The sequence below is a fragment of the Cheilinus undulatus genome, linkage group 4 (assembly GCF_018320785.1).
Source record: "Cheilinus undulatus linkage group 4, ASM1832078v1, whole genome shotgun sequence".
Classification (NCBI taxonomy): Eukaryota; Metazoa; Chordata; class Actinopteri; order Labriformes; family Labridae; genus Cheilinus; species Cheilinus undulatus.
Genome location: NC_054868.1, coordinates 26494923 through 26522564, shown reverse-complemented (window position 1 = coordinate 26522564; position 27642 = coordinate 26494923). Strand labels below are relative to the sequence as shown.

Below are 27642 nucleotides of genomic sequence, written 5' to 3'. Positions count from 1 at the left end.
ATGTGTGACTTCCTGTCTGGATACAGAATGGCTTTTATTTTGAGAAAAACAAAAAAGAACTTCAGGTAGATCAAAGATTATGACAGGAACTTAACCATGGAACTTGTTACAGACTAAAATGGCACATAGAGGAACAAAAAAAGAGGTAAATGTTTGATAACACAAGGTGCAGATGACAAATGACTTGGCCACTGAGCTGTCACTAAAGTGTGCTAAAAGGGAAAATAAGGGATGTGGCTATGTCATGTACTAGCTTAAATAATTATTAGTAATGCATCAACTATGACAGTCTTAGTAAAAATATCAAACACTTTTGTGAATGTTAGGCTGAATATGCATATTAGCTTTATAGTTAGACCCAACTACTATCTGTTAACATGGAGGAGGCAGGGTGTATGACCTCTACAGCAGCCAGTCAGTCAGCAGGCAGAGTGCTATATCTTTCAGCTTCACTCTCGGGTGAATGTTGCTTTATCCATCTAAATGTATGGTTCATGGTAGATATGAATAAATCAGATCTGGACAGGGTCCAGGTAGATCTGTGGGTGGTCCTTCACACAACCTTCTAAAAAGTCCTGAAGTAAAACTGAAAGACCCAACCTAAAGAATAAAACTTTCGTACCAAACACAGAGTTAACAGTAGCTGAACACTGTAGAGTTGAGGACAAGTGACACTAAAGATGATAATTAAATTCCTGTAAGTCATCCCAAGTGACTGTTTCCACATTACTCACTGTCATCCCTTCTGTTCTTAGTTAAAATAAATATTGATTAATGTAGCTTAAAGAAAGACACCATTGAAGTTTAACTTCAGCCCTGGCTTCACCAGAGTCTGTTTAACAGCTCACTCACCTGCCGGAAGCGTTTGAGGTGGAGAATGAGGATGTCAGGCAGCGTCCATAGGCTCATCTTCACCATGCCCTGCTGCAGCTGCTTACAGTGCGGACACTTCCAGGCATCATCTGGAGCGAGCTGGAATCACACAATTAAAAAAAAAATGCCATGATTTGATTTGCCATGAATGCATCATGTTTATAACTATTTGTGAGCATATGATTTTGTCATGAAATGTGACACTAACTAGATTTTCCTTTAATGAAAACAGGTTTTATTAATCTCATTTGATTGCCTCCCCATCATAACCTTGTGAGGTCAAAACCTTTAGTATATTAATATAAATAATCATTCCTGATTCCCCGAAGGCTTTTGATAGCACCTGCCTACTTGTTTTACTTCTGAATGCCTTAATATTTTTTGTTTTATTCTTGTTTTTCCTGCAATTGAGGGCGTATATAATAAACAGTGTGAAATTAACCGTTTTATGTGGTTTCTCTGTAACAATGTGGATAGTTATATTCCCTTGACCACTTTTGGTGGTTTACTTTATGGGAAAAGAAGCTTCAGACCACAAGAAAAGGAATTTAGAGGATTAGATGCAAGTTGTAACTGTTGTTGACATGTTTAAAACACCATCCCACTGCTGGTCCTATACTTGGTTACTCCACAAGTGTCCCAAATTAGAGAAGACTTCTGCCTTCACTAATTGTTCATAAATCATAGTCTACATCTTCTCATCACAGCTTATTGTAAAACTTAACATTTACCATTGCTATGGCTACAGTAAGAGTTAAGACTCCTTTATTATCAGTCTTTCAACTCTCCCACCTTCATCACAAAATGGGCTGCCAGAGATTTGCCATCAATGTTTCACTGAATGAGGAAAGAAAAAAAGTTCAAAATTGCGCAATTTTCCAAAACATGCTATGGGCCAACACGAGTGCTTGTGTGTAAGAGGAGACAAAGAAAGAAAGAAAGAAAGAAAGAAAGAAAGAAAGAAAGAAAGTTATTTGTTGTAGAGGGCCTATGGGTGTAAGAGCCACAGTATGTCACATGTGTGACACACATTAAACAATAGAGTATGAATTAGAAAATAAAATTATTTGAAATAAAAAAGATCTACATATGTTGAAGACATGATACAGACCCAGCAATATGCGATTAATGTAATACAAGTCATCTACAGCTCTGACAGAAACTGTGAGTCTTCCTCATCACAATACTGATGTAAACAGCTGAATCTGAGAAGTGGTCACAGAGACACACAGTTATCTAAATGCTCAGGCTCTGTTCTTCATAGAAAAGATGTTTAAAACATTTCTGACTTTAGTAGGAGAGTCAGTGAGAGGTTTGTCTCTCTAAAAGGAGCAAGGATCCCACGACAAACCAACATTTCCAACCTAAATAAGAGAGTTAATGAGAGTTTTGCCTCTCAGCAAGATGAAGAAATCCTACCACAAATCAGCTGATAGAAATACATGCAGGGTCTCTCACCATGATTATTATGGTCAGTAGTTGTACCCAGACTTATTTGTTCAAAGCAGCTTTAACAAACAGAAAGTTTTATTTATTCTATACAATGTTGTAAAGGAATTGGTATGGTTCATGCATCTTATAATAATAATAATAATAATAATAATAACACATTTTATTTGTGGGCGCCTTTCTGACACTCAAGGTCACCTTACAGACAACAATAGAGCAAAACAATAAGATAATAGTAAAAATTGCATAAGTCTAAAAACAAACAACTAGACATAATATAAAAAAGACACATTAAGATTAAGGACACATTAAAAGACATGGATCAGGTGGGGTAGGCAAGGCGAAAGAGTTCTGTAAGTTCTTTTTTACTGTATACAGATTCAGGTGCTTTGATGGAATATTCTACTTATTAAGCTACAGGACAGCAGGTGTCTTTGAAAAAGGAGAAACATTTCTTAAGCAGAAATTTATTGGAGGTCAAGATCTCTGCATCTCAAAGCTCTTTGATACATGCTACTATCTATTTATATGTCATTTCTGGTAACTGTACCACATGCTTACTTGCATGCTACATGTCTCTTGCTGAATCTTCCCTTGATAAATTATCTTGATGAGTTTTTAAAAGTGTTAACTCAGTTTCATGTTTGAATAAAATGATAGTTGTACGTTAAAATGCAAAGAAGAATTGTTGTTTTTATACTTTCACTTTTTGACTATAAACAGAGACAATGTGCCCTGAAGTTGAACAGACTTAGGACAGCCCCACCAATGTATTTTTTTCACCAGCTGCCACCGGGGTAAGGTTAAGGTAACAGTTAGAATGCCAACAGTTCAAAATGTTACCTGCAAAACCAAATTACAAAACATTTAATGAAGCCGAGAAAACAGCCTTCTTACAGGAAAAAAATCTCATCCTCCAGGAAAATTCTAAAGCAACACGCATAGTTAACATAACTTTCTACATTTACTTTTATTTAGTTCAAAAAACATTTTTTTTTTTCATTTTTGTTTTAGCTATTTAGTTAGTTTTAGCTAACAACAATAACCTTGGTCTACACATAATTTAATCCTGGAGTGGACCTCTGATCTTTTTCTGTTTTATTTATGAAATGTTGCTCAGTCAGTAATGTTTGCAATGTGGTTATTTCATGAATCTAACTGCCAGACCTATTTATGAATGGAGTTTAATTTTAAAAACAAAATCTGAACCCCTCTACCGACGAATTATGGCACATTAGTTCTGGTAAAGACGGTGTCTCAGATGAACAGTCTGTAAGTGTGGCTGTCAGACATTTACGGTCTGATATTGGCATATTTCAGCTTTTTTTGTTTACCTGTAGAAAATTACACCAAGCCTCTATCAAGGATAGCCTAACACTGACGCTAGAAACTAAAGGGGAGTCTAATTATAACGTCACAACTTTTCATTTAAAAGAAATCATGTAAGGTAAGAGCTAATCTAGAAAGCTGTATTTCGGACCCAACAGAAATCTTGGGGGATTGTTGAGAAAGAATTTGCTGCTGTCCCAATTTAGCAAGTGCTGACAACAATGAAATCCACAAATGATTCGGAAAAGAAAATTTGAGCTGTTTTTTACAGCAAAATAATGAGGACATTTGTTTAACTGATGGGAAAAACTTGACTTTGTTCATTTCAAAAATATGCTTATATAAGCATATTTTCGGTCTCAACCGAACTTTGGATCAACCTAATGGCCTGCCCACTAAGCAGGGCATGCGCGCCTGTGTGTTGTGTTGGACAGAACGTGATATGAAATGGAGAAGGCACAGAGGAATGCTTTTAAACAAAGATAATAAAGCTTCCACTCTTTGTCCCAGCAACACCTTTATCAGCAAATACACTGTGGTTAATCCTGTGTGAGTGCAACAAGCTCTGGAGTGTGCCTCAATGATATTCATCTTCCAGTGCTTTCTGTAAATATCACACAGTGACATAGACTTTGGACTTGAGGCCATGTTTGGGGTGCTTTTCTGTAGTTTTCTGCATCCCCAAGACATGAAATGCAAGATTTGTGCCTAACCTCATTTTAATCCTCAGAAAAACACACCAACAGCCACGAATAAGGATGCAATTTCATTTGCTTTTTGAACAACACCCGGTAAAATAAACTAATATGGCAACTACATCAGGCGTAAAATAGGAAAGACACCTATGCTACACGCCAAAACACTTTGAAAAAGGTCCCTCGATGTGTTTTATGTTTCTGATTTCCATTTTGAAAAGATTTTTGAACTGTGAGAAAAGAAAAAAAAATGTTATACAAAAATGTTGGAGGTCCTCATTGGATCATTAGAATAAGTTGTAGGTAGTTTTTCACAGTGAAATCTAAAACAGGCAGGCCTGCCCACAGAACTGACCAGTCCACTGATATACCCAGAGAATGGGCCCTCCCCAGTTGCGATTTATCAATTTTATATAATTAAATTATATAATTTATGCATATTGGATGAGTAGCATTGATGCATTCTGGTTAATACTTACCTCATTTTGGAGCTGAAGAGGGTGTCAAGCTATTATTGGGTTCTAAATGTTGAATTGATTTATTTGTGGTACTTTTTAACAGCTTTCACCATTTTTTCCCATCCATTATTGCCATATCGTTTTGCAACTTTTAACCTTTAACTTTTTCTGGCATCTTGACATTTATGCACATCATGGCGTAGCCAATCAGAGATTTCAATTTTAAGGTGGTGAGTCTCTCTGGGGACCTGTGGTTCATCAGCCGTGTCAGGTGAAATGTCTTAAAGTCTGAGAAACTCCGTTTGGCCGGAACATAGTTCCTGGATAACTAATGGATGATTGACAGGCATGGGGGAGAGAATTTTCTCCCCTTTGGTAACATTCCTGAAGCGATCCACAGATGCAGGTTTTAAGATAGTTTGTGGGCATGCAGCGGATTCAGGCCTTTGATTGCACTACAAGGTTATTAATTTGCTTAATTTGCTTACATAGTATATAAGAGTTAATTTGTGCATATGTATGTATATTTATGTTTCAGGCAGGGCTGTCTAGAGATAAAAATTACTAACCACGATCAATCTCACAAATACTATACATACTTTGACAGCCCTAGTTTCCAGGAAAAGTTCTTAAATTCTACTCAGTAAATTCTTATTCTTTCTTGTAAGAGTGATGGGTGATTGACCAGCTGCCACAGTTCAGACTTGTGCTCTTCAACTATGACATACACTGGAGTTAAATCCCTTGAGGCTATTTACCAAATTGTGTCCAACTCTTCTAGGGGCCTCGAGGGCTACGAAAAACTTTATCACAAATGCAAACTTCTTAGAAGAATCCTAGGCCTGAGGGAGGAAAAGGCTCAAAAGATAAACAGAAGGTATAAAGAGAATAATTAGTGCTGCTGAGTCTGACCTGTTCTTCTTTGGTATACAGCTGAAAGCATTCGTCCAGTGTACAGCTGTGCTGCTGCAGATGTTGCTGCTGCTGGTTCCTCACACTTTCTGCATCCTTCACCACTTCCTCCTGGATGCTGCCAAACAGACTGAATGGCCCGACACACACAAACACAAAGATTCAGGTTTTATTGTTCCAAGTCAACTACAGAATTGTGTTTGCCAATTGGACAGTGGGTGTTAACACTTCGTTGTCATTTGAGGGACACACTGTAATGCACTCTACTATCTCAAATGGTTAAATAAGCTTTCGACAATCAAATCAGACGTTTTCAGTGTGTATTCGGTGTGATCTACCAACTTATTCTTATGTATTTTCTAATAGAAAACGATCCTCACCATTCTTTAGTCTTAGGCTCCCACTCAATGACAAGCTTCACATGTGGAGGTCCACCAGGGCTGCAGAACTTAAGAGCTCTTAAAAAAGGCACAAAAAAGTACAAACATAATCATATAAGTCTGGTGAGTGTTAGCAAGGATTGCATCATTTCAGAAACCTTGGAATGATATAATCAAAGTAAACACAGAACAGTCCACTCAAATGAATATGAATCTAAGATTTTCAATAACAATTTGTGCATTTCAGTTCCAGTTAATAAAATCTTTACACTGTCAGCAGCAGAGTTTACAGACTAACACCAGCAACAGGTGAGACCTTGCTTCACTGCATGATAATTATGCAATTACTGATGACGAGTCATTGTGTAGTGAGGGATGCATGTGGATGACAGAGATGCAGCTCACTGCTTTGATCCCACAAGCAAAGATAAAAGGGCATCAGTATTCATCCACCAGGAGCACTGATTGAGGGCCAAAGTAAATACATCCGTCCCTGAATGCTAAGGGAATTTTTTGGTGGAGTTTCTTTTTTTCTCCCTAAAATGTAATCCTCGTTGATTCAGAGAAGCGTTTGAATTCTGGATGAAAACATCCTGAGGATTTCAAGCATGGCAAAATACCAACTGAATATGAATTTCAGTATTTTCACCCTTTCTTTAAACGGAGATCCTGTTCTTTCATGTTAGCTGCCAGCATGTTTCATACATAAACATGTACATCACTCATTGATTACAAAAGTTGAAGTCATGGGGCCACTGAACGGTGGATCATAATTGCATTCATTTGTGAAGTAACAAGGCAGTTACATGGTGAGTCAACTGAGGTGATCCAAGGTGAAATTAAATACTTTTATGACAAGAACAGTTTGTCTAATCTAATGTCTAATCTAGTGATGTGTTCGGTGATATGAACAAACCTTAGGGCAGGGCGATATGGCCTAAAATTCCTATAACACTTTATGTTTTTTGTCTTTTGCAGTAACAATATTATATTGTGGTTTCACAAGATAAAAGAAGATAAATGTCAGAGAAGCAACTGTGAACATGGTCACTCTGCACACTGTCCTGCACCTCTGCTGAAGCAAAGTTAAATCAGTGATAAACACACCATGTCCAACAAGTTTTTCACGATGAAAGGCTGCAGTAGATCATAGATATACATTTTAGGCCATATCTCCCAGCCTTCAAAGACTTCTAAGTATTGATGAGTTTAACTGGGTAGTTGCTTTGATGTTTATGTCATTATAGAAAATTACCTTTACCAAGGGATACAAGCAATGAGAGCAATGGCCAACGCAGAGAGGGAAAGACAAAAAACATACTGTATGTTTAAAGCATGGACACCCACATTATATTTTATTGACTATGTATGAAAATGGATAACACATCTGCAACTCCTGTTATGCTACAGTTAAGGAAAATTAACAATATGCCGACACACCCATCCTGATGGGTACCAACACATCATGCTGGTGACATTATTTGGAGACCAGAATCTTCTGGTGGAGCCTCATTCACCAATTTTGGCCTTACAACAGTTTAGTAAAACCAAAGTAAAAGGAAAAAAACCTTCCGCATAAGTACAACTGTAATAAAAGAAACCGTGTCTGAGAAAATCTGCCATGAATGTCAATTCTGATTCTATGGTTTGACAGTTCAAACACAACGGAGGTATTCATGAAGCCAGTGGGTGAGCGGCAAGTATCTTTGTTTGGCTGACATCCATCTTTTAAACAGCCACAAGATGCTTTATATACCATATTTTGTACAAGGCACTTAATTTCCTGCTCTTTTATGAAAGGCCTGACCTGCAGTGCAGCTCAGCTCCTTTGCTGTATAGACGCACTCTTCTTCTTTAGCTCTCAGCAAAGAATGGCTTTATCCTCGCACCTTGAAACTGATCATTACACTCTCTGCTCTGTAATCCTCTTATAGACCAATCATTCTGAAAGGTATTCTAGCTTTTTTTTCCAAACCAGAAGAAAAACCTGTCTGCCATTGTTCTCAATATAAGTTAATCTCACTTGAGTTTAAGCCTTAATTGGATGCTGCGCTTGTGCATCTGCAGTAGCTATGACTCATGGATGTGGTCAGAGCTCTGTTTCAGAAAGCAAGTGTAGTCCAGAGACTAGGTCTGTCAGCGCTGTAATGGAAGAGATTCTGCATTTTTCATTTACAGAGAGGGAGGTTACTCAAACCTGAGAAAGAGGGGAGACCCAGGTCTGTTGAGAGGTGATATCATGTGAACCTATGCTATCCTTAATGGACCCCAAGTTTCTCTCTGTTTCCCCTCTACAGAAAACACTAATCTGGTTTCACCTTCTTATTCATTCATTCATTACATTTAAATACATTCACTATTTGTCTGTATGAAAATCCAGGTGCTTTCTAAACATTCTGTCAAGAATGTTAAAAACAATAAAAGTTCTTTTCATTGAATATGGCATGCCCCTTTGTCAAGCAGCCTGAAATAAAGGGGCTGCATTCTCAGCATGTGTTTGGATATGCCAATCTAATTAGGCCTATTAATGAACTTAACAGTATCTATTGTTTGCAAATAGGATTAAAGTGAGATGAGCCTACTGCTTCTTTCTTTCCTATGTTTTTATTCAAAAATGTTTACACTTGCCTGCTTTAGGATTTTTGGCTTGAAAGGGGTGATGTACAAGGGCTTCTTTTCGTCACTTGTTGCCATGGTGAATTGTAGTATTAGGGCTCCAATAATGGTGGCTTTTTATAGTTGTGGTACACTCTTTTTTAACCCACTCAAAAACTCAAAAAACACTCAGCTGCTCCTGAACCATACACTCCTGAGTTTCTCATTTGAAGGTTAATCCCTAAGAGTTCATGGTTTCATTCAGCGTTTGATGAACCTCCTTTCTGGTATAAGATGTTTTTAGCAGGCTGTGTAGGAAAAAGTATAAATAGCTACATAAGAGTAAGTAGCCACACAAAGGAAGACTGTACGGTAATCATGTTTATTAAGATGACAGACTATGCACAAACTGGTAGAGCACAGCAGAGTATGTTGTTTTCTTTTATTTGGGGTTGCTTGTTTGAATGTATCCTACCTATCAACAGCTGGATGGTACAGTGGCCGGCTGTCCTGGGGGGAGAGGTAGCTGTATGCGGCAGATCCCCCCACCACCCTGATCCTGAACAGCACCCCGGCATTCTGCAGGAAGAGTAACACACTTACCAATGTTCTGTCCTTCAACAGCAAACTTAGAGAACTGCTCATTAACTTTAAAAAGTACCAGAAAAGAACAATGCAGGTGTTGTCAGAATAAACATTCAGAAAAATGAAATTCAGCCAAGGTTCAGCCTTCTATAAGCCTTTAAAATCAATGAATAACAAACAGTCACATGTTTTTGCTTCCATCTCCTGAGCCAATGTTTTTAAATAGTTTGTTTAAAGAAGCTCTTTACCCCTGGACATAGGCGAACAGCTGCACTGAAATAATGTTTATTTTTGAAGTTGCAGACATCAGACTGTGACTATTGGTTTATCTGAAGACAGACAAGGATCGATGCTAAGAGGAGAGATTTGAAGAGAGTCAACTCTGTATCAGAGTTCAAAGGGGAAATGATGCAAGAAAATACTGCAATTTTCTGACACAAGATAGCACAGCTGGTATCTTAATTAAGGTGACAAGCGATTTAACCAATTAACTACGTTATGATAAGGTTAAGACACTTGGAGAGTAATCCAGCATTACACAGAGGAATCAAAAAAATCATGCAACATGATGCAAAAATTGCAAATCTGATGTCCTTCAGGTAAATATTTCATATCTTGACTACTAGAAAATCTTTTTTTCCTGAAAAACATGGAATATCCACAATTAAAGCAGCAAAAATCTATATTAAAATTAGAAACATGCATAATGTGCAACATTTCAAATGCTAATACAGCAAATGAGCTATCAGTAACTGGATTATTTTCATCCATTCATGCCATATGTAACACTACAGACTTTGACCTCCATCTCCTTCCACTTAGCTCAGAATTAATCCACACTACCTCAACAAAAAAAACTCATGTCCAAAATGTATAAAAATGTTGTAAAATCTGACAGTACCATAACTTTACCAATAACAAAATGGGAAACAGACTTATCAATTGCTCTTGATGCCAACTTCTGACAACAAATAATCCAAAATGTTTATATAATGTAAAAAATTGCAAATCTACAACTAATACAGTAAAAAATATTCCACAGAGTACACTTCACTGGTTAGAAAATGTTGAAAATAGGATTCACCTCAGATATCTGTACTGTACCCAAAACAAACCAGACATTTACATGCCCTACCAAAACATTGTTTCAGTCTGAATATCTTAAATTGCATAAAAGTTTCATAATAACCACAGAAAGTCTGCTCTATCAGGACTGAGGAAATGATAACTGAAAGCAACATCAGCAAACCACTGTCCAACTGTATTCACATTTTTCACTATTTTAATAGGGTCAAATGTATGACATTTGAAATACCAGGAGGAGTGCAAAGAAAAACAGTTATGTTCTATGTCAAATGGCCTTTTCATTAGAGGGCTGTTAGGCATATGGGAACAAAGGTTATTAAAGTAAATTATTTTTGAGGTAATTTTCTTCTCAAAGGATTTGCACAGATATGTGCTTTGCATTGCAATGGTAAAGACTTTCCAGTGATGGCAAAAAGACTTTCCTTGGACCAAGTTTATTATATTACACAGAAACACATCAGAGTGTATTGAGCAGTCGGTTTTCAGAGAAAAGCCCGTTTGAATACTTTGAACACTGTTTTAGAAAGTGAGTTCATCGGGGTGAATAACATCTAAGTGCAACTGATGTGCGCTTCACAATACAAATGTTATTCATCCTTAACTGTATACTTCAAATATACACTCGAACTGATGCAATGTTCTTGCAATAAATCCTCCTTTCTTGGAGTGTTAAATTCAGTGTTTTGGGCACAGCTTCAGAGGTGTTTTTGTATGGTTATTAATTTGAGTGGTCATTTTAGTTTTTTTTTTTTTTTTTTTTAGTCTGAGGTGCAGTTGAAGGGTCTTTGTTGTTTCTGTTTTTCATGCCTCTAGAGATAGCCATGGTTGAAAGTATTACATTTTTGGGTTGTTCATATGTGGGAAAAAGGGTGTCATCATAGGAACAAAGGACACCATAGAATAAAAATGATTACTGCACCAGTTGGGTAATACAAAAGACACCTGCTCTATTTGTGGGCATATGATAGGGCTACTGGAGTTAACCAATTAAAGTTTAAGGTACTAAAGGTCTGACTAAATTAAAAAAGGAACAAAGAAGTATTTGTAGTAGTTGTAGAGTTGTCACCATACCAAATTTTAACTTCATTAAGATACAGGTAGAAGCAAAAAAAATCAAGCAAAAAATAAGTCTTAGGAACTGAATATTGGTATATTTATTTACAGTTATCAACAGTGCAATGAAACCCCTGCACACAATCTGGTTTTCAACATGGCAGGAGTTTGCTTGAAACTTTTGATGGATTTAATCATTTCCTGAATCCATCAAAAGCATATGTCTTATAAAATAGATGTGGTTTCTAATGCTGTCAGCACTTTTCAATTCTATTAATTCTTCAGATAACTGACTATTTGGTTTAAAAACCTGTCATAAGGGCACTGATAGCAGTAATGTCAGCGGGCCCCATGTACAAAGGCTGTTGAAGTGGGAGGCCTTGGTTCAAATCCTGTCCAAAGCCTGTAGCTGCTTTCTCACATATACTATATTGCTAAAAGTATTGGCTCTCCTGCCTTGACTCGCATATAAATCTAAGTGACATCTCATTCTTAATCCATTGGGTTTAATATGACATTTGTCCACCTTTTGCAACTATAACAGCTTCAACTCTTCTGGGAAGGCTTTCCACAAGGTTTAGGAGTGTGTTTATCGGGAATTTTTGACCATTCTTCCAGAAGCGCATTTGTGAGGTCACACACTGATGTTGGACGAGAAGGCCTGGCTCTCAGTCTCCACTCTAATTCATTCCAAAGGTGTTCTATCAGGTTGAGGTCAGAACTCTGTGCAGGCCAGTCAAGTTCATCCACACCAAACTCTCTCATCCATGTCTTTATGGACCTTGCTTTGTGCACTGGTGCACAGTCATGTTGGAACAGGAAGGGGCCATCCCCAGACTGTTCCCACAAAGTTGGGAGCATGGAAATGTCCAAAATCTTTTGGTATGCTGAAGCATTCAGAGTTCCATTCACTGAAACTAAGGGGCCAAGCCCAGCTCCTGAAAAAAAAAAAACCCACACCATAATCCCCCCTCCACCAAACTTTACACTTGGCACAATGCAGTCAGACAAGTACCTTTCTCCTGGCAACCGCCAAACCCAGACTCGTCCATCAGATTGTCAGAAGGAGAAGATTCGTCACTCTAGAGAACGCGTCTCCACTGCTCTAGAGTCCAGTGGCGGCGTGCTTTACACCACTGCATCCAACGCCTTGCATTGCGCTTGGTGATGTATGTCTTGGATGCAGCTGCTCGGCCACAGAAACCCATTCCATGAAGCTCTCTACACACTGTTCCTGAGCTTATCTGAAGGCCACATGAAGTTTGGAGGTCTGTAGCAATTGACTCTGCAAAAAGTTGGCGACCTCTGCACACTATGCTCCTCAGCATCCACTGACGCCGCTCTGTCATTTTACACGGCCCACCACTTTGTGGCTGAGTTGCTGTCGTTCCAATTCACTTCCACTTTGTTATAATACCACTGACAGTTGACTGTGGAATATTTAAGAGTGAGGAAATTTCCCGACTGGACTTGTTGCACAGGTGGTATCCTATCACAGTACCACGCTGGAATTCACTGAGCTCCTGAGAGCGACCCATTCTTTCACAAATGTTTGTAGAAACAGTCTGCATGCCTAGAAGCTTGATTTTATACACCTGTGGCCATGGAAGTGATTGAAACACCTGATTTCAATTATTTGGATGGGTGAGCGAATACTTTGGCAATATAATGTATCATTCCCCACTCTCTCTTCCCAGTTTTTCTTTCTATAAGAGGATTTCTTTATTAGCCCTATCTCCCAATAGTGAAGAATTCTTTAAAAAAATTCCTCGATCCATCCCCGTGTACCCCCCACCACAGCATTCGCAGATTACTCCCTCCCTGGTGGGGTGCAAACACGGTGAGACAAAGTATTGACTTCGCTACGGGTGGACTGTCATGGCAGAAGCATTAACTGCCGGTGCCAACAGATGCACTGACAGTCTCACCCATGGTCTCACTGGACGACTGGAAGTCATGGCAGAGGATGAATATTCCTCTATTCCTCCCAACATTGTGAGTATTCTCACTACAATTAGCTGTCTTTCTCTCTGCTACGCTCCGTCTCGTCTCCCCTACCAGGCGTGCGTCTTTCAAACTCTATAAACTCCAAAACTTTGAATAGAAACACACCCAAAAATGCTGCTGGGATTGAAGTTACTCATGTCCGCCACCTCCTGGTGTAAAGTGGTAACAGCGTAGACCTCTGCCGTTAGCCCTATCTCCCAATAGCACAGAATCCTTTAAAAAATTCCTGGATCCAGCCCAAAACCTAATCAGTTCTTCCTTTTGCCATTTCTGACATTTCTGGAAAATTTAATCAAATTCCGTCCATAACTTTTGAGTTAAGTTGTGTTTCATTCAAAACGCTAACAAACGAACAAACAAACAAACAAGCGAACAAACCCACCCGATCACACAACCTCCTTGGCGGAGGTAATGATCAAAGTATCAAATATTTTGACAACCTTAAACCCAGCAGTTCCCTAATTTATATATGAATACAGCAGAAGATTGCATTATATCATAATTCACTGCCCAATAATAATAACCTCCTTCATTAACATCTAGCATTGAGCCTTTGCTCAGTCTCATTCCAGCAGAAACAAAGCAATCAGACAAGGATTATGACTCCTCTGAAGCTGCAGCAGCAAAGATAGAGGTCTGAGTTACTAGGGAGTGGAGGGAGAGCAGAATCAGGTAACTAATGCGCTCTAGTGGCTTATCATTTTAGGAGGAATAGCAGAGTGGTCACTCACAACAGCAATTCAGAGTTCTGTAAATTTAAAAAAACTCCTGGGTATCTCAAGCTTGAACAAGATGTTGAGTAAGAGCTATCAAACTGCAGGATATATGTATATGGATTCTAGCTATTTAGATGTGTGAGAACACAGGAGGATGCTACACTGTACTGCAATGACAAAACATGTAAGCCTCCTCTGATAAGGATGAGTAATTACACCAGTCAGAGTGCATTGCTCTCATAAAACATGACATCTACTTCATTAATCAGTGCTGAATTTTGGATGATTAAGCACAAGTCCAAAAGTCTTTCCAGAGGGTTTTCACAGTTAATCAAAATCTGGATTTGAATAACAACTTCACCCAAAACTCAGAACTAATCCACAGTTACTGACTGACAAGAGAAAAAGTTTAATCCCTGAAGAGCTGTACCTGTCTAATGAGCAAAAAAGAACAATTAACACAACAATGAAGGCACTATTAGTCAGAGCTCAGAGAGAATCAACTATAAACACAGATTTTAAAAAAGACGGATATTATCTGTTCCGGTAGGGACAATATTCACATCTTCAGTACACAAAAGCTGCTGATCATGTTTCACAGCACCACCATCATCCAACCTGCCCATGTTTGGTTTGGCATTGCTACCAAACAACAGGACAGACCGGTCCACTATCAGGTGACATCTCTAAAGACAGAAAAACCCACAGAAAAACTGTTTACAGTGCATCCTGAAAGTATTCACAGCACTTCACTTTTTCCACATTTTGTTTTGTTACGGCCTTACTCCATAATGGAGTAAGCTCCATAAGCTCAGGTGCAATCTGTTTCCACTGACAGTCCTTCAGCTGTTTCTACAACTTGATTGTAATTGTTTTTAAGAGTCTTCAATTCTAAACAAAGAGAAAGCAATGGAGGCTTGCAAACCTGAGATACTCATCAACTTTCATTAGAGAGCTCCTGGCAGTGGAACAAACAAACTGTGTGTTTAAGCTGGCGTTAAGCTGTCTTTGTGTTTTATTTCAGTTTAAATTTGTTTATCATTTATAGATACAGCTCAAAATGTAGGAATTAGAAATGTTAATTCATATGCCAAAACTGAGAAAAATACTTTTTTTTGTAATTTTTTGCACTTGATTGTTTATTTGGCACAGAAACCAGTGCAAATAAAACATATTACACATATCTTTTATTCCTGGGCAATTTATCCCAATGGAGAAATAAGGGCTTCATTGTGAAATGTATCTCAGTAATGTGTGGGGTAATGTTTTTCTTATTTTCACACCCTGATATGTTAAAAGTTGTAACACAACCTGTGAGCCTCATGGTGGTGCCAAAACACCTCTCAATACGGGTGTACGGATAGACAGCACACTGCCTAGACAGGACTGTAACAACCACTGCCTGTAGTTAGGACTGAAGAACTAACTTTATTGTAATGCTTTTTGTTGGTTTAAGACTAATAATTTACTCAAGATGTCTTATTTTAACAACAGGGAGGGGTGGATTTCAATTTATTTTTCATTTTTAATTGCATTATCTACAAAAAATAGGTCTTGTTCCCCTGAAATTTGCCATGCTAAGTTTTAACACAACTGTTAAATGAACATCAAAAGTGCCCTGTAGATTGAGAAAGAGAAGAGATCATGAGGAGAACACAGAGAGGTTCACTGAGTTTGTATCTGGTCAGACCGGCTTCTCAAGGAACCGAGATAGTAATCAGTGAACAACAAGCTGATCTTTCTCCCTCACCTCTTTTTCACTTCGTTTTCTTATAAAGCCGGGGGCAGCTCACTCCGGATAAGGCTACCTCAAAGATTGTCTGTCACCATGGCAACTAAGCCACCAGCAGTGGGGACAGTGTGTGTCTGCAGAAGAAGTGCGTGCTGGTGTGTGTAAAATCCAGAGTGGAGCCATTGTTTGAGGCACTTGAACTGTCTTTAGACATGAAGTGAAGCTGAAGTGGAGGCTTGTCTGGGATCTGCATTAAAGCTTGTTGTCCACTATATCATCACATGGTATTCCAGTGTGCTTTGCAGGGTAAATCAGCCTCTTGCAAAACATACAAAATGGGCCCAATTAGCAACACATTGAGAGGCTGGGGGCTCTCATTTTCAAAAGCTTTTCTCCTTTACTGTGTCTTAATGTTTCATTTAAGGAAAACAGTGATACTCTGTGTGGTAAATATACCTTTTGGGTAGGGATGCATAATATCAGATTTTGCCAATTTCCAATACGATGATAGTTCCAAACTAATTATAGCTGATACTGATGCATACGTTGAAAATGGCGCTCCCCCGTGGTGACGGGCATGCCTGCTCTTACAATCATGTGTCTTGTATGTTTGTTTGTTGGAACTACTAACTATTAATACTAGGATTTTTAAACTCTTACTTGGGGAACAAAACAACAAAGTAGCACGTTTATATGAGGACCAATAGTGGTGAAAACACTTAGTGTTACTGGACTTCTTCTGTTTGTGCTGACACCCCTCAAGTGGAACACTGACAACATGGAACATCTGCAACACGAGGAGAGCTATCCCATGCTGAGATACACTCGACAAGTGCTCCTGAATCTATGGATTTCAACGAGAATAACAGGTGAACTATCCGGGCTGCTGGCTAAGTTATGAATTTGAGAAAACTAGCTTAAAAAATATACATTTCTGAGAAATGTATTTACTGTTATTGCATACAATAAAGAATGGCTACTTTATTGTGACTCAGGGGACACAGACTGAGTGATATCGCACTAAAACTAATACGGCAATATTTTTAGGCTATATAGCGATATACAATATATTGTGATATTTTTAAATACCCATAAATAATGCATAAATGTTTAATTCAGCCCTTTGATGCATAAAATGATATCAGTATGACAATTAAAGTTGACCTTTGTATTGGATTTCTAAAAATCTGTAAGCAGAAAGGGAAAAATCTATATCAGGTTAAATTTAGCGTACTTTTTAATTTAAAAAAGATTTCACTAATAAGCTTTTGCAAATACAAAATAATGTCATCATGGCCTTCAGCTAAATGAAAAATGCATAAATCACAAAACACTCACGGTCTTTTATTGTTTATGGAAGTTATGAAATGTTTTCTCTTTTGTTTACTATTGTTAATAATAAAAAAACTGGTATCACCCCAAAATTCCCAGCTATGATTGGCTGTTTGCTTTGTAAGAGACAGGCTTCTACTGAAATCCGCTGTTGGGGTTGTGCTGCCACATGGCTGATAGAAGTTTTCTTTGCATTTCAGTTTGGTAAACATTCTTTTTCATATACTGTTGTTTCTGGCATACATCTAATATAAGTTCATCATATATTTGATTAGTAAAGACAAAAGGGATAAAAAATGCAATTCATTTGTGAGTGTGTGAGCGTATAATCCTGAACAATATCAAATCCAACATTATTCACTCCATATGCAAAGAAAAATCTATTTCCTATATTCTAATCCCTGCAAAGAGTAAGACCTTAAAATAAAACCTTAGAAAACATGTCAGCCATCAGACAGACATTTTAAACATGGCCTATAAAAACAGAGATCCCGACCTAAATAAAACATGATAACACTAAGTGATTCCTGAGCTGAAGGGCCGAAGAACAGAATGGCTTTCGTGTTATTGGTTATTAGGCGTTACCTGTGCCTGAGATCCATTCAGCATCAGATAATAGAGCTTGCTGAGGATGCTCTGCTGCAGTTGGTCCCAGGAGATGCTCCTGTCCTCACGCATGAGAAACGGAGGTCCAAACCTGAGGAGAGAAAAGGAGAAGAGAGGATGACAAAACAAATTACTAAATATCACTCCATCAGTTTGATGCACTGTAATAAAAATTCTAATTTGTATATCTCAGTTGTTTTCATCAATTGAACCCTGCATCTCTGTCTGTAAAAATCAATGCACCTTCATACTTTTCTTTCAAGATTGATTATTTCTGAATGTCATACACATTACAAAATGTGATAAATTTCCCAGAAGGCTGAGCGTATTTAAAGTGCAGAAAGTGTCTGTATAAAGGTCAGTGCAACTTATTTCACCATTACCACATCTGTCAAGCCGTCAGGTGTAACGTACCATCGAAGATTTACCCGCAGTGCTTTGTTTCCTGTACTGACAGCTCAAAGTGATGCTGTGTGGGGTCAGGGGCTGAATAACGAGATGATGCCTGTCTGTATATCATCAGTGCCTTATAATGGGTTTTCAGCCTCTAAGTTAACTTGAGGCTCTTGCTTGGCAGTACAAAGGTTGTTTTATTTTTATTTTCAATTGGTAATACATGTGAGGCTGATTCAAGAGCCTTTGTAAACAAACTTTCATATCTCAAATAATTAAGACATGCAAGCTAAATATTAAATAACAAGGTTTGATCATGTTTAAGACAGCATAAAAACATCCTAAGAGTTGATAAAAATAAATAATAATAAATAATAATAAATACTAACAACTCCAGCTTCCATACTTGGTCCACAGTCTATATAGTCCTTGTCCAAACATAGTCCATGTCTACACATACTGTAGTCCATGTCCACGGATAGTCTGTGTCCACACATAGTCTATGTCCCTTTAATCTTTGTTCACATACAGTCCATTTTGGCATAATCCATGCCTAAATAGTCCATGTCCACACATAATCAGTGTCCCCATAGTCCATGTACCCATTGTCCAGGTCCACACACAGTCCATGTCCCAATAGTCCATATCCAAACAGTCCATGTCCATTAGCTATTACAGTGCTGTCTGTGCTACCTGTGTGTCAAATACTTCATACTGATTGGCTAATGCATGTCAATTATCCCTTGATAGACCACAGCTGATAAGATGAACTACATATAAAAGAAAAGCAGATAGTTGCCTGGGCGGTGGATATAATCACAGAGGACTAACCCATAAATTCCACAGTCCATGTCCACACATAGTCCATGTGTCCGAATTCTATCTCCCCACATAGTCTATTTCTAGTGATGCACGATAAGTATGTTTTTGAACCGATAATTTCCTACTCCCGATGGCCGATAACCGATAATACCTGATACATTTTTTTCTATTGTTGATTTAACAAAAGAAGTTTTGAGATATGTTTATGCACATCTGGGGGTAAGAAGGGGTTAATATGTAGTGAGCAAAGATATTTATAACTAATTCTTACTAATATCACTCATGTTTTTCAAAAAACAAAGAACTATTCTGACTTTATAACTGTTATTATAGTTAACTTTTTTTAGTTAAACATTTGTGTACCAAGTACAACATACACAAACAACTGACATAGGTTCCCACCATAAAACCAAATGATAACAGGCTGTTATGCTTAACAAATGGAGATATTTAGGGGTCTGTTTTCTTTTTTTTTGGTTAAGCCAGAATAAAAGCAAGCTGATGTTTTACATAAAGATTAAAAATATGCACTGACATAAGTCATATCAGAGATAGGTTAAGAATGTAAAGTCCGTGGTCTGTGGCTAAACTTCTGCTCCTAACGTCGATCAGACTGAATGAAACCACGTAAAACAGAGCAGGCAGGTATACGTCTATGAAAGTAGGGATGGATCAGGAGACTGTCAGTCTGATTTTGTTATCATAACATTGCGCCTTTTGGCACTGGAAAACTTTCTGCAGTTTTCAATACATACTTACGATCAGCGCTCTGCCTGGTATTAGCCATTGGCTCAGTCCTAATGCCGTTGGCTGAGTCTAGTGGATGCTGCCACTTCATTTTAAGGTCGTTAGGATGATGACTCTTCAGTGACTTATAAGATCCATCAAGGACTTCTTTTTACTCTTTGGGACCTTTACAGAGCAAATTCTACACACACGGTCATGTTATCCTCCCCATAAATACTGAATAACGCCACCGTGTTGTTAGCATTTTAGCACAAGGGTCGCTTCCTCTTCTTCTCTGGTGCTTAACAGCGGGTCGTGTACTGCGGCGCCACCTGCTGTTTCGGAATGTGTAGTCTTGTGAAAAAGAAAACAAACACCTTTATTATCTGTGGATTTTATCGGTTAATATTTTATTATCGGGATAATAAAAAATATGTAAAATATATGCAATATCAGTTGATAATTTATCGGTACTGATAATTATCATGCATCCCTATCTATTTCTATGTAGTTCACACATGTCCATAGTCCATGTCCTCATAGTTGTTGTCCACATAGTTCATGTCCACAAAATCCATGGCCAATTGGGACATGGTCTATATCACTCTAGTCCAGATCCAAAGACTGCCCATTGCCCAGTTGTCCAGGTCAACACATTTTTGTCTACTGATTCTGTGTTTGCACAATCCACGTTAAACTGTGAACCCATAAACTTGGAGATCTGTTACTGTCACAATTAGGACTTCACAACACTACTTCAGGAGATTTCTGACTGAGGATAGTGGCTCACAGACGCCAGCAGCCTGCATCACTTCACATCCAGAATCCAGAGTTCCCTGCCTTACTGAACGCCGGTGTTTTATAGACCTTCTTCAACCTTCTAAAGATAAACTGGAAAAACCAACCCCAACCAGAAGAGCTGAATGAAAATTAGTCATCCAATAAAATGTATGGCTGCCACTTTATTCTTCAAATGGATGATAATGAGACAAGCTACAGTCTGCACGATATGTTTATCTTATCAAAACAATGAGTCAGCTGTTGGAGCGGAAAACTGAGCTGAAATAAGCTTAGTTTAGTTTTTTGTTGCTGTCTCTGACAAAGCCCACAGACCCAAACAGCAGACTGGATGCTCTGAGGTGGAGGAGCATGTAGCCAATATCCCAAGCTTGCATTAAAAAATAATGCCAAACACAGAGGCTTTCTGCGCAAAAAAATGAAATGCCTCAAAAATTTCCAATAAAGCATACATTTGAGCCAACATTGTTTCTTGGCCCATTTTTACCTAAAACTACGCAGCAATAGTACCCGTCTGTTATGCTGTATAGCTGAGACTCTATGAAAAACACCCCTTTCCCTGCAAATTGGCCTTATCTTATTAAGCAACTAATGATGAGGAGGGTAATAGCACAACATAAAGTTTAGCCTACTGTCTGCGAGAGCTGATGGAAGTACACTTCAGTTTTTATTAGAGCCCAACTGATATGGGATTTTTGTGGCCGATGCCGATACGGATACTGGGGGCTAAAAAAAGCCAATTTTCGATATATCGGCTGATATCCGATATATTGGCCGATAACAATATATCGACCAATATATGAAATAAGAACATTGATATACACAGGATATGTACTGTGCATGAACACAAATGTGGACATGTGAATTAACAGCTGTATTTATCTTTGTTTATTTTACAAAGATGCAACTTAGACGACATTAAAATGCTGTATAATAGTCTTGTATTGTGGCTAGACAGGAAAATAATACATGGAGAGCCATATTTACATCATTGTGGCAAATATGCACATAGAATATGCTTACATTGTGTTTCTTGATAATCCTGAGGGAAGCCACAAGTGTAAATGCACCTGTTTTATAAAGTTGTTCTCTAAAGAGCTACTATTAGTGAAACCTTGTGTCTCTACACTGGTAGAATATGTCACAGGAAAGATAAACACCATATGAATACTTTTCTGGTTTGTGCTTTTCAAAGTAAAAGCCCGGTTTAGCATTTCTATAGAGAAACTCTGTTAACTTCTACAGAATGCTTTTATTTTGAATAGTTCCCTACAAACTTCCACTGTACACTAAATAAAGTTGCTTTTAGGGGGTTTATTGAGGTAAAACTTATGAAAAAGGACAGGGCTTTGAGAGCAGGGAGATGCAGCTGACACACAGAAAAACTTGCAGGAACCAGAGTTGATACGCGCGGCACACGCAAGCAGCAAAACACGCTCCCAGTCTGAAACGGGCATGTGAGTGCTTAGGAACGGGGAGGGGCCCACGGCAGCACCCACTGCTCACTGGGTAGAGCAACAACGATACGTGCTTTCATGTCAGAGTCTCCAAAACTCTCCAATAGCACCAGAAAAAGTCGCTAGATTAGTCATATTTTTGAAAAAGAGTCGCTAGAGGGGTCTGAAAATTCGCTAAATACAGTGACAAAGTCACTAATTCGGCAACACTGAGTGGGGGAGAGCTGCTGCCGCTGCACTGATGGCTGCACTTGCTTGTGTCTGAGGGGGAGGGGCCAGGCACTCGGGCTGAGTTCAGCAGGGATAAACACAGAGCGACAGAATCCCTGTGCAGCAAAAAGTTAATATATCAGCTACATATTGGCCGATGTTGATTAATCTGTGATACGCTATAATCAGCCCAATTAATCGGCCCGCTGATCAATCGGTCGGGCTCTAGTTTTTATGGCGCACAAACTTCAGAGATCAGGAAATAATTTGGCCTCCGTATGACTTTAAAATAAATGAGGACAAAAAATGTGCAGATAAAGTCAGTAGATTACTTTGACACCAGGAGGTCAATCAGTCTGAGACTCTCTGCTGCTTTTTTGGCTGACCACTGAGGTTAGCCCTACAGATGCCTCTGTCTATGTCTGAGTAAGTAATTAAGTAAGTAAGGTTGAGTGAGTTACCATAATTTCTGTGCCATAGAATACAGAGTTGCATTTGCTTGTACTGAAAGCTGTTGGTAATGGCTGCCTCCACTGTGTGAACTAGTGCCATATATACAGAGTTGCGCTATGGGCGGGGTTTACTTGTGCTGAAAGCTCTCTAATGGCTGCCTCTACTGCTCTAAATACTCAAATATAGCTTTAGCATGGTCTCTGTTTCACCAGAACAAGTTTTTCATGTTTGGAAAGATGTTTTCACTCCTTTGCTGACCTGCTTTGGCATGACTATGTGATAGTTGAGGGGGAAAGGGTAACTTCTTGTGTGAATACTTGTGCATACTAGCTGCTCGTGTAGCAATTGGCTCTGACTTAGTCACAGCAGCACTTTGTCAAAACTGGACATTTCATTATTAAAACAAGTGAATAATATAAAACACTGCTCAGGGCTTCAATACACACAGAAGGAGACAAACAGAGACAGAGAACAACATTTAGCTTTTTACATTTCAGTAAACGCTTACTATTATTTGGCTAAAATTAATGAACAAATAACAATGATGACATCCGTGACTTGAGACTTGACTTGGACTCGTGATTTGAGACTCCTGCACAATCTTTGGTTTTTAAATTTTCCATCATGAGCTCCTGTCCCTCGTAACTCTTTCTCCAATTGTCCCTCTCTCTTTGACCGTTTGTGCGTCTTTTACGCAGCAGCATCAGCTGCTCTCCTCTCATCCTCGTCTGCTTTCATGCTACATAACAATGACACACACAAACGCGACAATCACGCACACACCTACACTGAAATGCTCACTAACGTGTTGGTAGTGCAGACTTCAGGCTTCTATCTGTTGAGGGCAAAAGTTTCCGAATACTGGAGGATAAACACCTGAACTTCCTCCTCTTAAAGCTCCTCTCTGACCAGTGCAGCAGCGCTGTGTGTGTGCGGTCCAGCTGTGTGTCTCTTTGTTGCCTGCATGAGCCAGGGGTGTGCGCTATGTTAAAAAAATATTTGGTTAATATTCCCTTATATAATATGTTTATGGGGAACAAATAAATGTTAAAATCTCTGCATTTGCATTGTTAAAAGAATGCTACCTAAACGTTTGACACGTCTTTATTTGCAGGGAATATGATAAGTGTGCTGTTTATTGATAATTAACAGATATAAAAAAACAATAGGAACACTAAACTAGAAATTCATCTTAATTTTACACATATACAGACCCTTACACACCTGTCTGTGGAAAACTAGAAATGTTCATGAAACCTGCTGCAGTTTTTATTTCATTTTAGAATAAACAGTTCATTAACAGTTTTTTTTTATCGTTGTATAAACTTACTACCATTAAAGACTTATATCTGAAAAAAAAACATTTAATCTCTAATGACACTGTCTTTATCAGACAAGTCTGACACATGTCTCTGTAGAGTTTCATATGTACACAGAGTAGAGCTTTATTAAGAGGAGAGACAGAGAAAGAGAGGACAGCATGTAGCTATACGTTTAAGCTGCCACAGTAAATTTGGCTCACAAAAAAATAACAATGACAAAATCACTCTGCCAGTCAGGCATTTCAACAGGCATCCCAGATAGTCACGGTCAGCCATATACTAGGTTTCAACCTAGTCTTGTTAATCCATATGTGGCACTGTAACGCATGACAAGGATGTGGTTGTTTTCAGAGAGGAAACTTAATCAAGGTGGTGCTTAAGTTAATTTATCAACATTGCCTTTATTGTACTGGGATTTCACACTTGTGATGTTACTAACACAAAAAATTGACCATTTAATCCACTGTAATGCTGATGTACTTCTCACAGGGCAACATTAAACATGGCGGTGTGGGCAAGAATAAAGCCACAATTAGAATGAAGTATTCTTTCTTCCATACTCACTTGACAGAAAATGTTTTTATGAATCTTTAGATGATCAGATATTTTTCTAGGTTTGCTATGATCATTTAAATTGGTGTAGATTAATACCTAAGGTATTTGCAAATAAATTCTGCATTCATTTGGCTTTGGCATTCAAGTCCATAAAATCTTTGCTTACATCTTAATAGACATTGTTTGTTTTCATTTAAATAGCTTTAAATATAACTGAGCACTTCTTCTGTGTTTTTCAAACCATCAAGCTCCCTGGGGGACATTTATCCTGGAATCAAATACTACAGCTCTCCTGTTGGCAACAACAAGAACACTCAAAGCAGCAGTAGCTGTATTAAAGCATTTTCAGGCAGTTTGTCTGAACATCAGAGGCACTGCAGGTGTTAAGCATTTTAATGGTACTGCCCACTCTTGTTTGGGTAACATATGGCAACTGAGTAGTCAAAGCTTTCAGAGGTTAGGTGCTCCAGATTGAGCAAAGTGTTTTTAATCATTTTTCTCACAGTCTGCTTCTAGCTAAGCTGAAAGGGAGCTAAATAACAGCACCTGAGCTGTGATACTTATGCAGTAGATATACAGGTCAATGTCAGACATAAGTTAGAGTTGATATTGAGACGGAGTTGGATTCTTTCAGGAGAGAACAATGAACAAGGCTAGCAGAAAAAAAGACACAGAATAGCAGGGGAAAAATATCTCTGCAGCTCTGAAAATGGTTTCACAAATCTAAAAAAAAAAAAATCAAGTAAACCAACATTACAATGTGCTAAAAATCAAAACACAAGAGCGAGGCTTTGTCTGTCTCAATGAAGTAAATCCAAACCATTAATAAAAACCAAACACCAACAGTTTAAAAGATCCATCAGCCTGCAGCCTACCTGACAGCCTGTTGGCCAGATCCAGCTGTGTTACAGATAAGGAAAAGGACCTTGGAGGAGCTGCCCTGATTCAGGTATTCAGAGGAGAGGGTTCCAGATGAGAGGAGCCTATGACCATCAGGTCCAGCCGCAGAGGTGTAGGGGGAAGAAGGGAGGCTGTGGTGATACCCTGATCAGAGAGGAGAAGGGATTAGTTGAAGAAAGGCAGACATGACAAAAATCTTTTTGCTTTGCTCTCAAGACTTTTGGACCTGTGTCCACATTTTCAGCGTTCACCACCCTGAGTACAAAAACAAATGCTCAATGGGCAGGACAGTTATAGCCTATCAAAGTTGGCTGACAGACGCTGATGTTAACTCTTGTATTTTCACTAATGAAGTGCAGGGAATACGCATTGGTTTCACTTAGACATGTTTGTGTTCTGTTGTTTATCCAGTAGAGGGGGATCTGACTCCTTTCATGTCACACACTCCATACCAACCTCCTTACAGCACAGTGAACTCAAGCTCAGGCGGGCATTTCTGGTCAGAATCTGATTCATAATGACTTCTTTGTTCAGAAAGATAGAGAAGAGAAAATGTGAATGCATGTTCGGACGACATCCTGGAAGGTGCATTTCAAATCCTGTTTCACCAGAGACTTTTATGACAGTGCTTATTACCGACAGATAATCAAAAATTCATAATTTGTAAATACACTCACTGACTACTTCATTAGACACACAAACATTTGCTGTGAGTGGTTGTGGGTAAAAGCTGAGGGGGTTCAAAAGCCAAATCTTGTCCCCTAGGAAAGACACACGTAAATAATATCAAACAATTTAATTAATCATTGCTTTTTTTTACTGTACTGCAAAATTAATCATTGCCGCACACAAAGCAAATTCAAATGCACACAGCAAAACAAGCATGAAAAAAATTTACAGCTAAAATGTTATGCCATCACAAAAGCACAGAAAATATAAGACAAATGCAAACATGCTTCAAAAGACACAGAAAAAGCAAAGCACACAGAAGGCTTTTGCTGGGCAACTAGAGTCTCCACTTGTCAGTAAAAAGTTGAATTAAAAATTAAAGTATTAGACATTGAAACTAAAACTACTGACCTTTGAGCAAGCTCAGATAATGAAATAATGTAAGTAATGTTTGTGAAGCTACATTTAAATCAAATGGAGATTTTCTTTCTGCAGACATCATCAGCTGGATGTGACATTTTAAGCACAATGCTTGCCCTTTAGACAGCCAATTTAGCTTCTGTCTGTTGTCTCAGCACTTCCTCCATCCTCTTGGTCATCTTTGTGTTTGTTTTTTGTTTTCACTTTGGAAAAAGACATACAGTGCTTAACAAATTTATTAGACCACCACCCAAAGTAAGGTTTATGCCACAGCAGCCCTAAATTAACAGTATTGGTAATTACCAGAATCATTTTTTATGTTTCTGCAATGGTTAATACACCAATATGTAGAAGCTATTTAACCCAAGTGATATTTTTAATGCTAAAATATAATTATTATTGTTATCCACGAATTATCAATTTTACTAATTAACAAAAAAACTGAAAAAACAGTCAAGCACATTATTATTTCTTGAATAATATGTCAAATTATAGTTATATACTTGCATTCCTGAACAGAAAAAATAGTTTTAGTGGTTGAATGTTATGCTTGATTATTTTCTGACTTTTTAGAGAAGCCCAGTGAGCCAGCTCAAATTTGGGTATAAAAAGGGGAATTCAGTTTGAAATTCCTCATTTCTGTTTAAAATGGTAAAACGTGGAGAGCTCAATGAATATGAAAGAGTCAGCATTAAAGCACTTCATGATGCTGGATGGTCTCTGAGACAAACAGGGAAAGACATAAAGTGTTCTCACAGTGTGGTCAAGTATGCTTTGGAGTCAATTGCAGAGACTGGTACTAACAAAATGCGCCAAGGAAGAGGCAGGAAATGAAAGTTAACTGAAGCAGATGTCAGACACCTCAAGATTTGAAGTACTAGAGACGGAAGGAAGACCACTGCTGATCTTTAGGCAGAGATGAATGCTTCTAGATCAGTCTGAGAAAGTCTCCAAAATGACCATAAACAGACGACTGACGGAACAAGGTTTAAAGGGAAGAGTAGCTGGTAAGAAGCCATAATGGAGGCCTGCAAACATCCAGAAACGCCTCAGATTTGCCAGGGAGCACAAACACTGGACTGTTGATGACTGGAAGAAGGTACTCTGTA

The 27642-nt window shown here is 38.4% G+C and overlaps 1 protein-coding gene across 1 annotated transcript in view; it reads right to left on the bottom strand.

Annotated features, from left to right (window-relative positions):
- Positions 1–27642, bottom strand: part of usp43a (ubiquitin specific peptidase 43a) — a 181703-nt gene that overhangs the window by 39094 nt on the left and 114967 nt on the right. The window contains exons 7-12 of the mRNA XM_041784322.1: positions 25420–25588; positions 17788–17899; positions 9167–9270; positions 6097–6174; positions 5717–5846; positions 853–972 (exon numbers count right to left, since the gene is read on the bottom strand). Of these exons, the coding sequence (XP_041640256.1) occupies positions 853–972; positions 5717–5846; positions 6097–6174; positions 9167–9270; positions 17788–17899; positions 25420–25588 (713 nt within the window). The remainder of the gene's footprint in view (positions 1–852; positions 973–5716; positions 5847–6096; positions 6175–9166; positions 9271–17787; positions 17900–25419; positions 25589–27642) is intronic.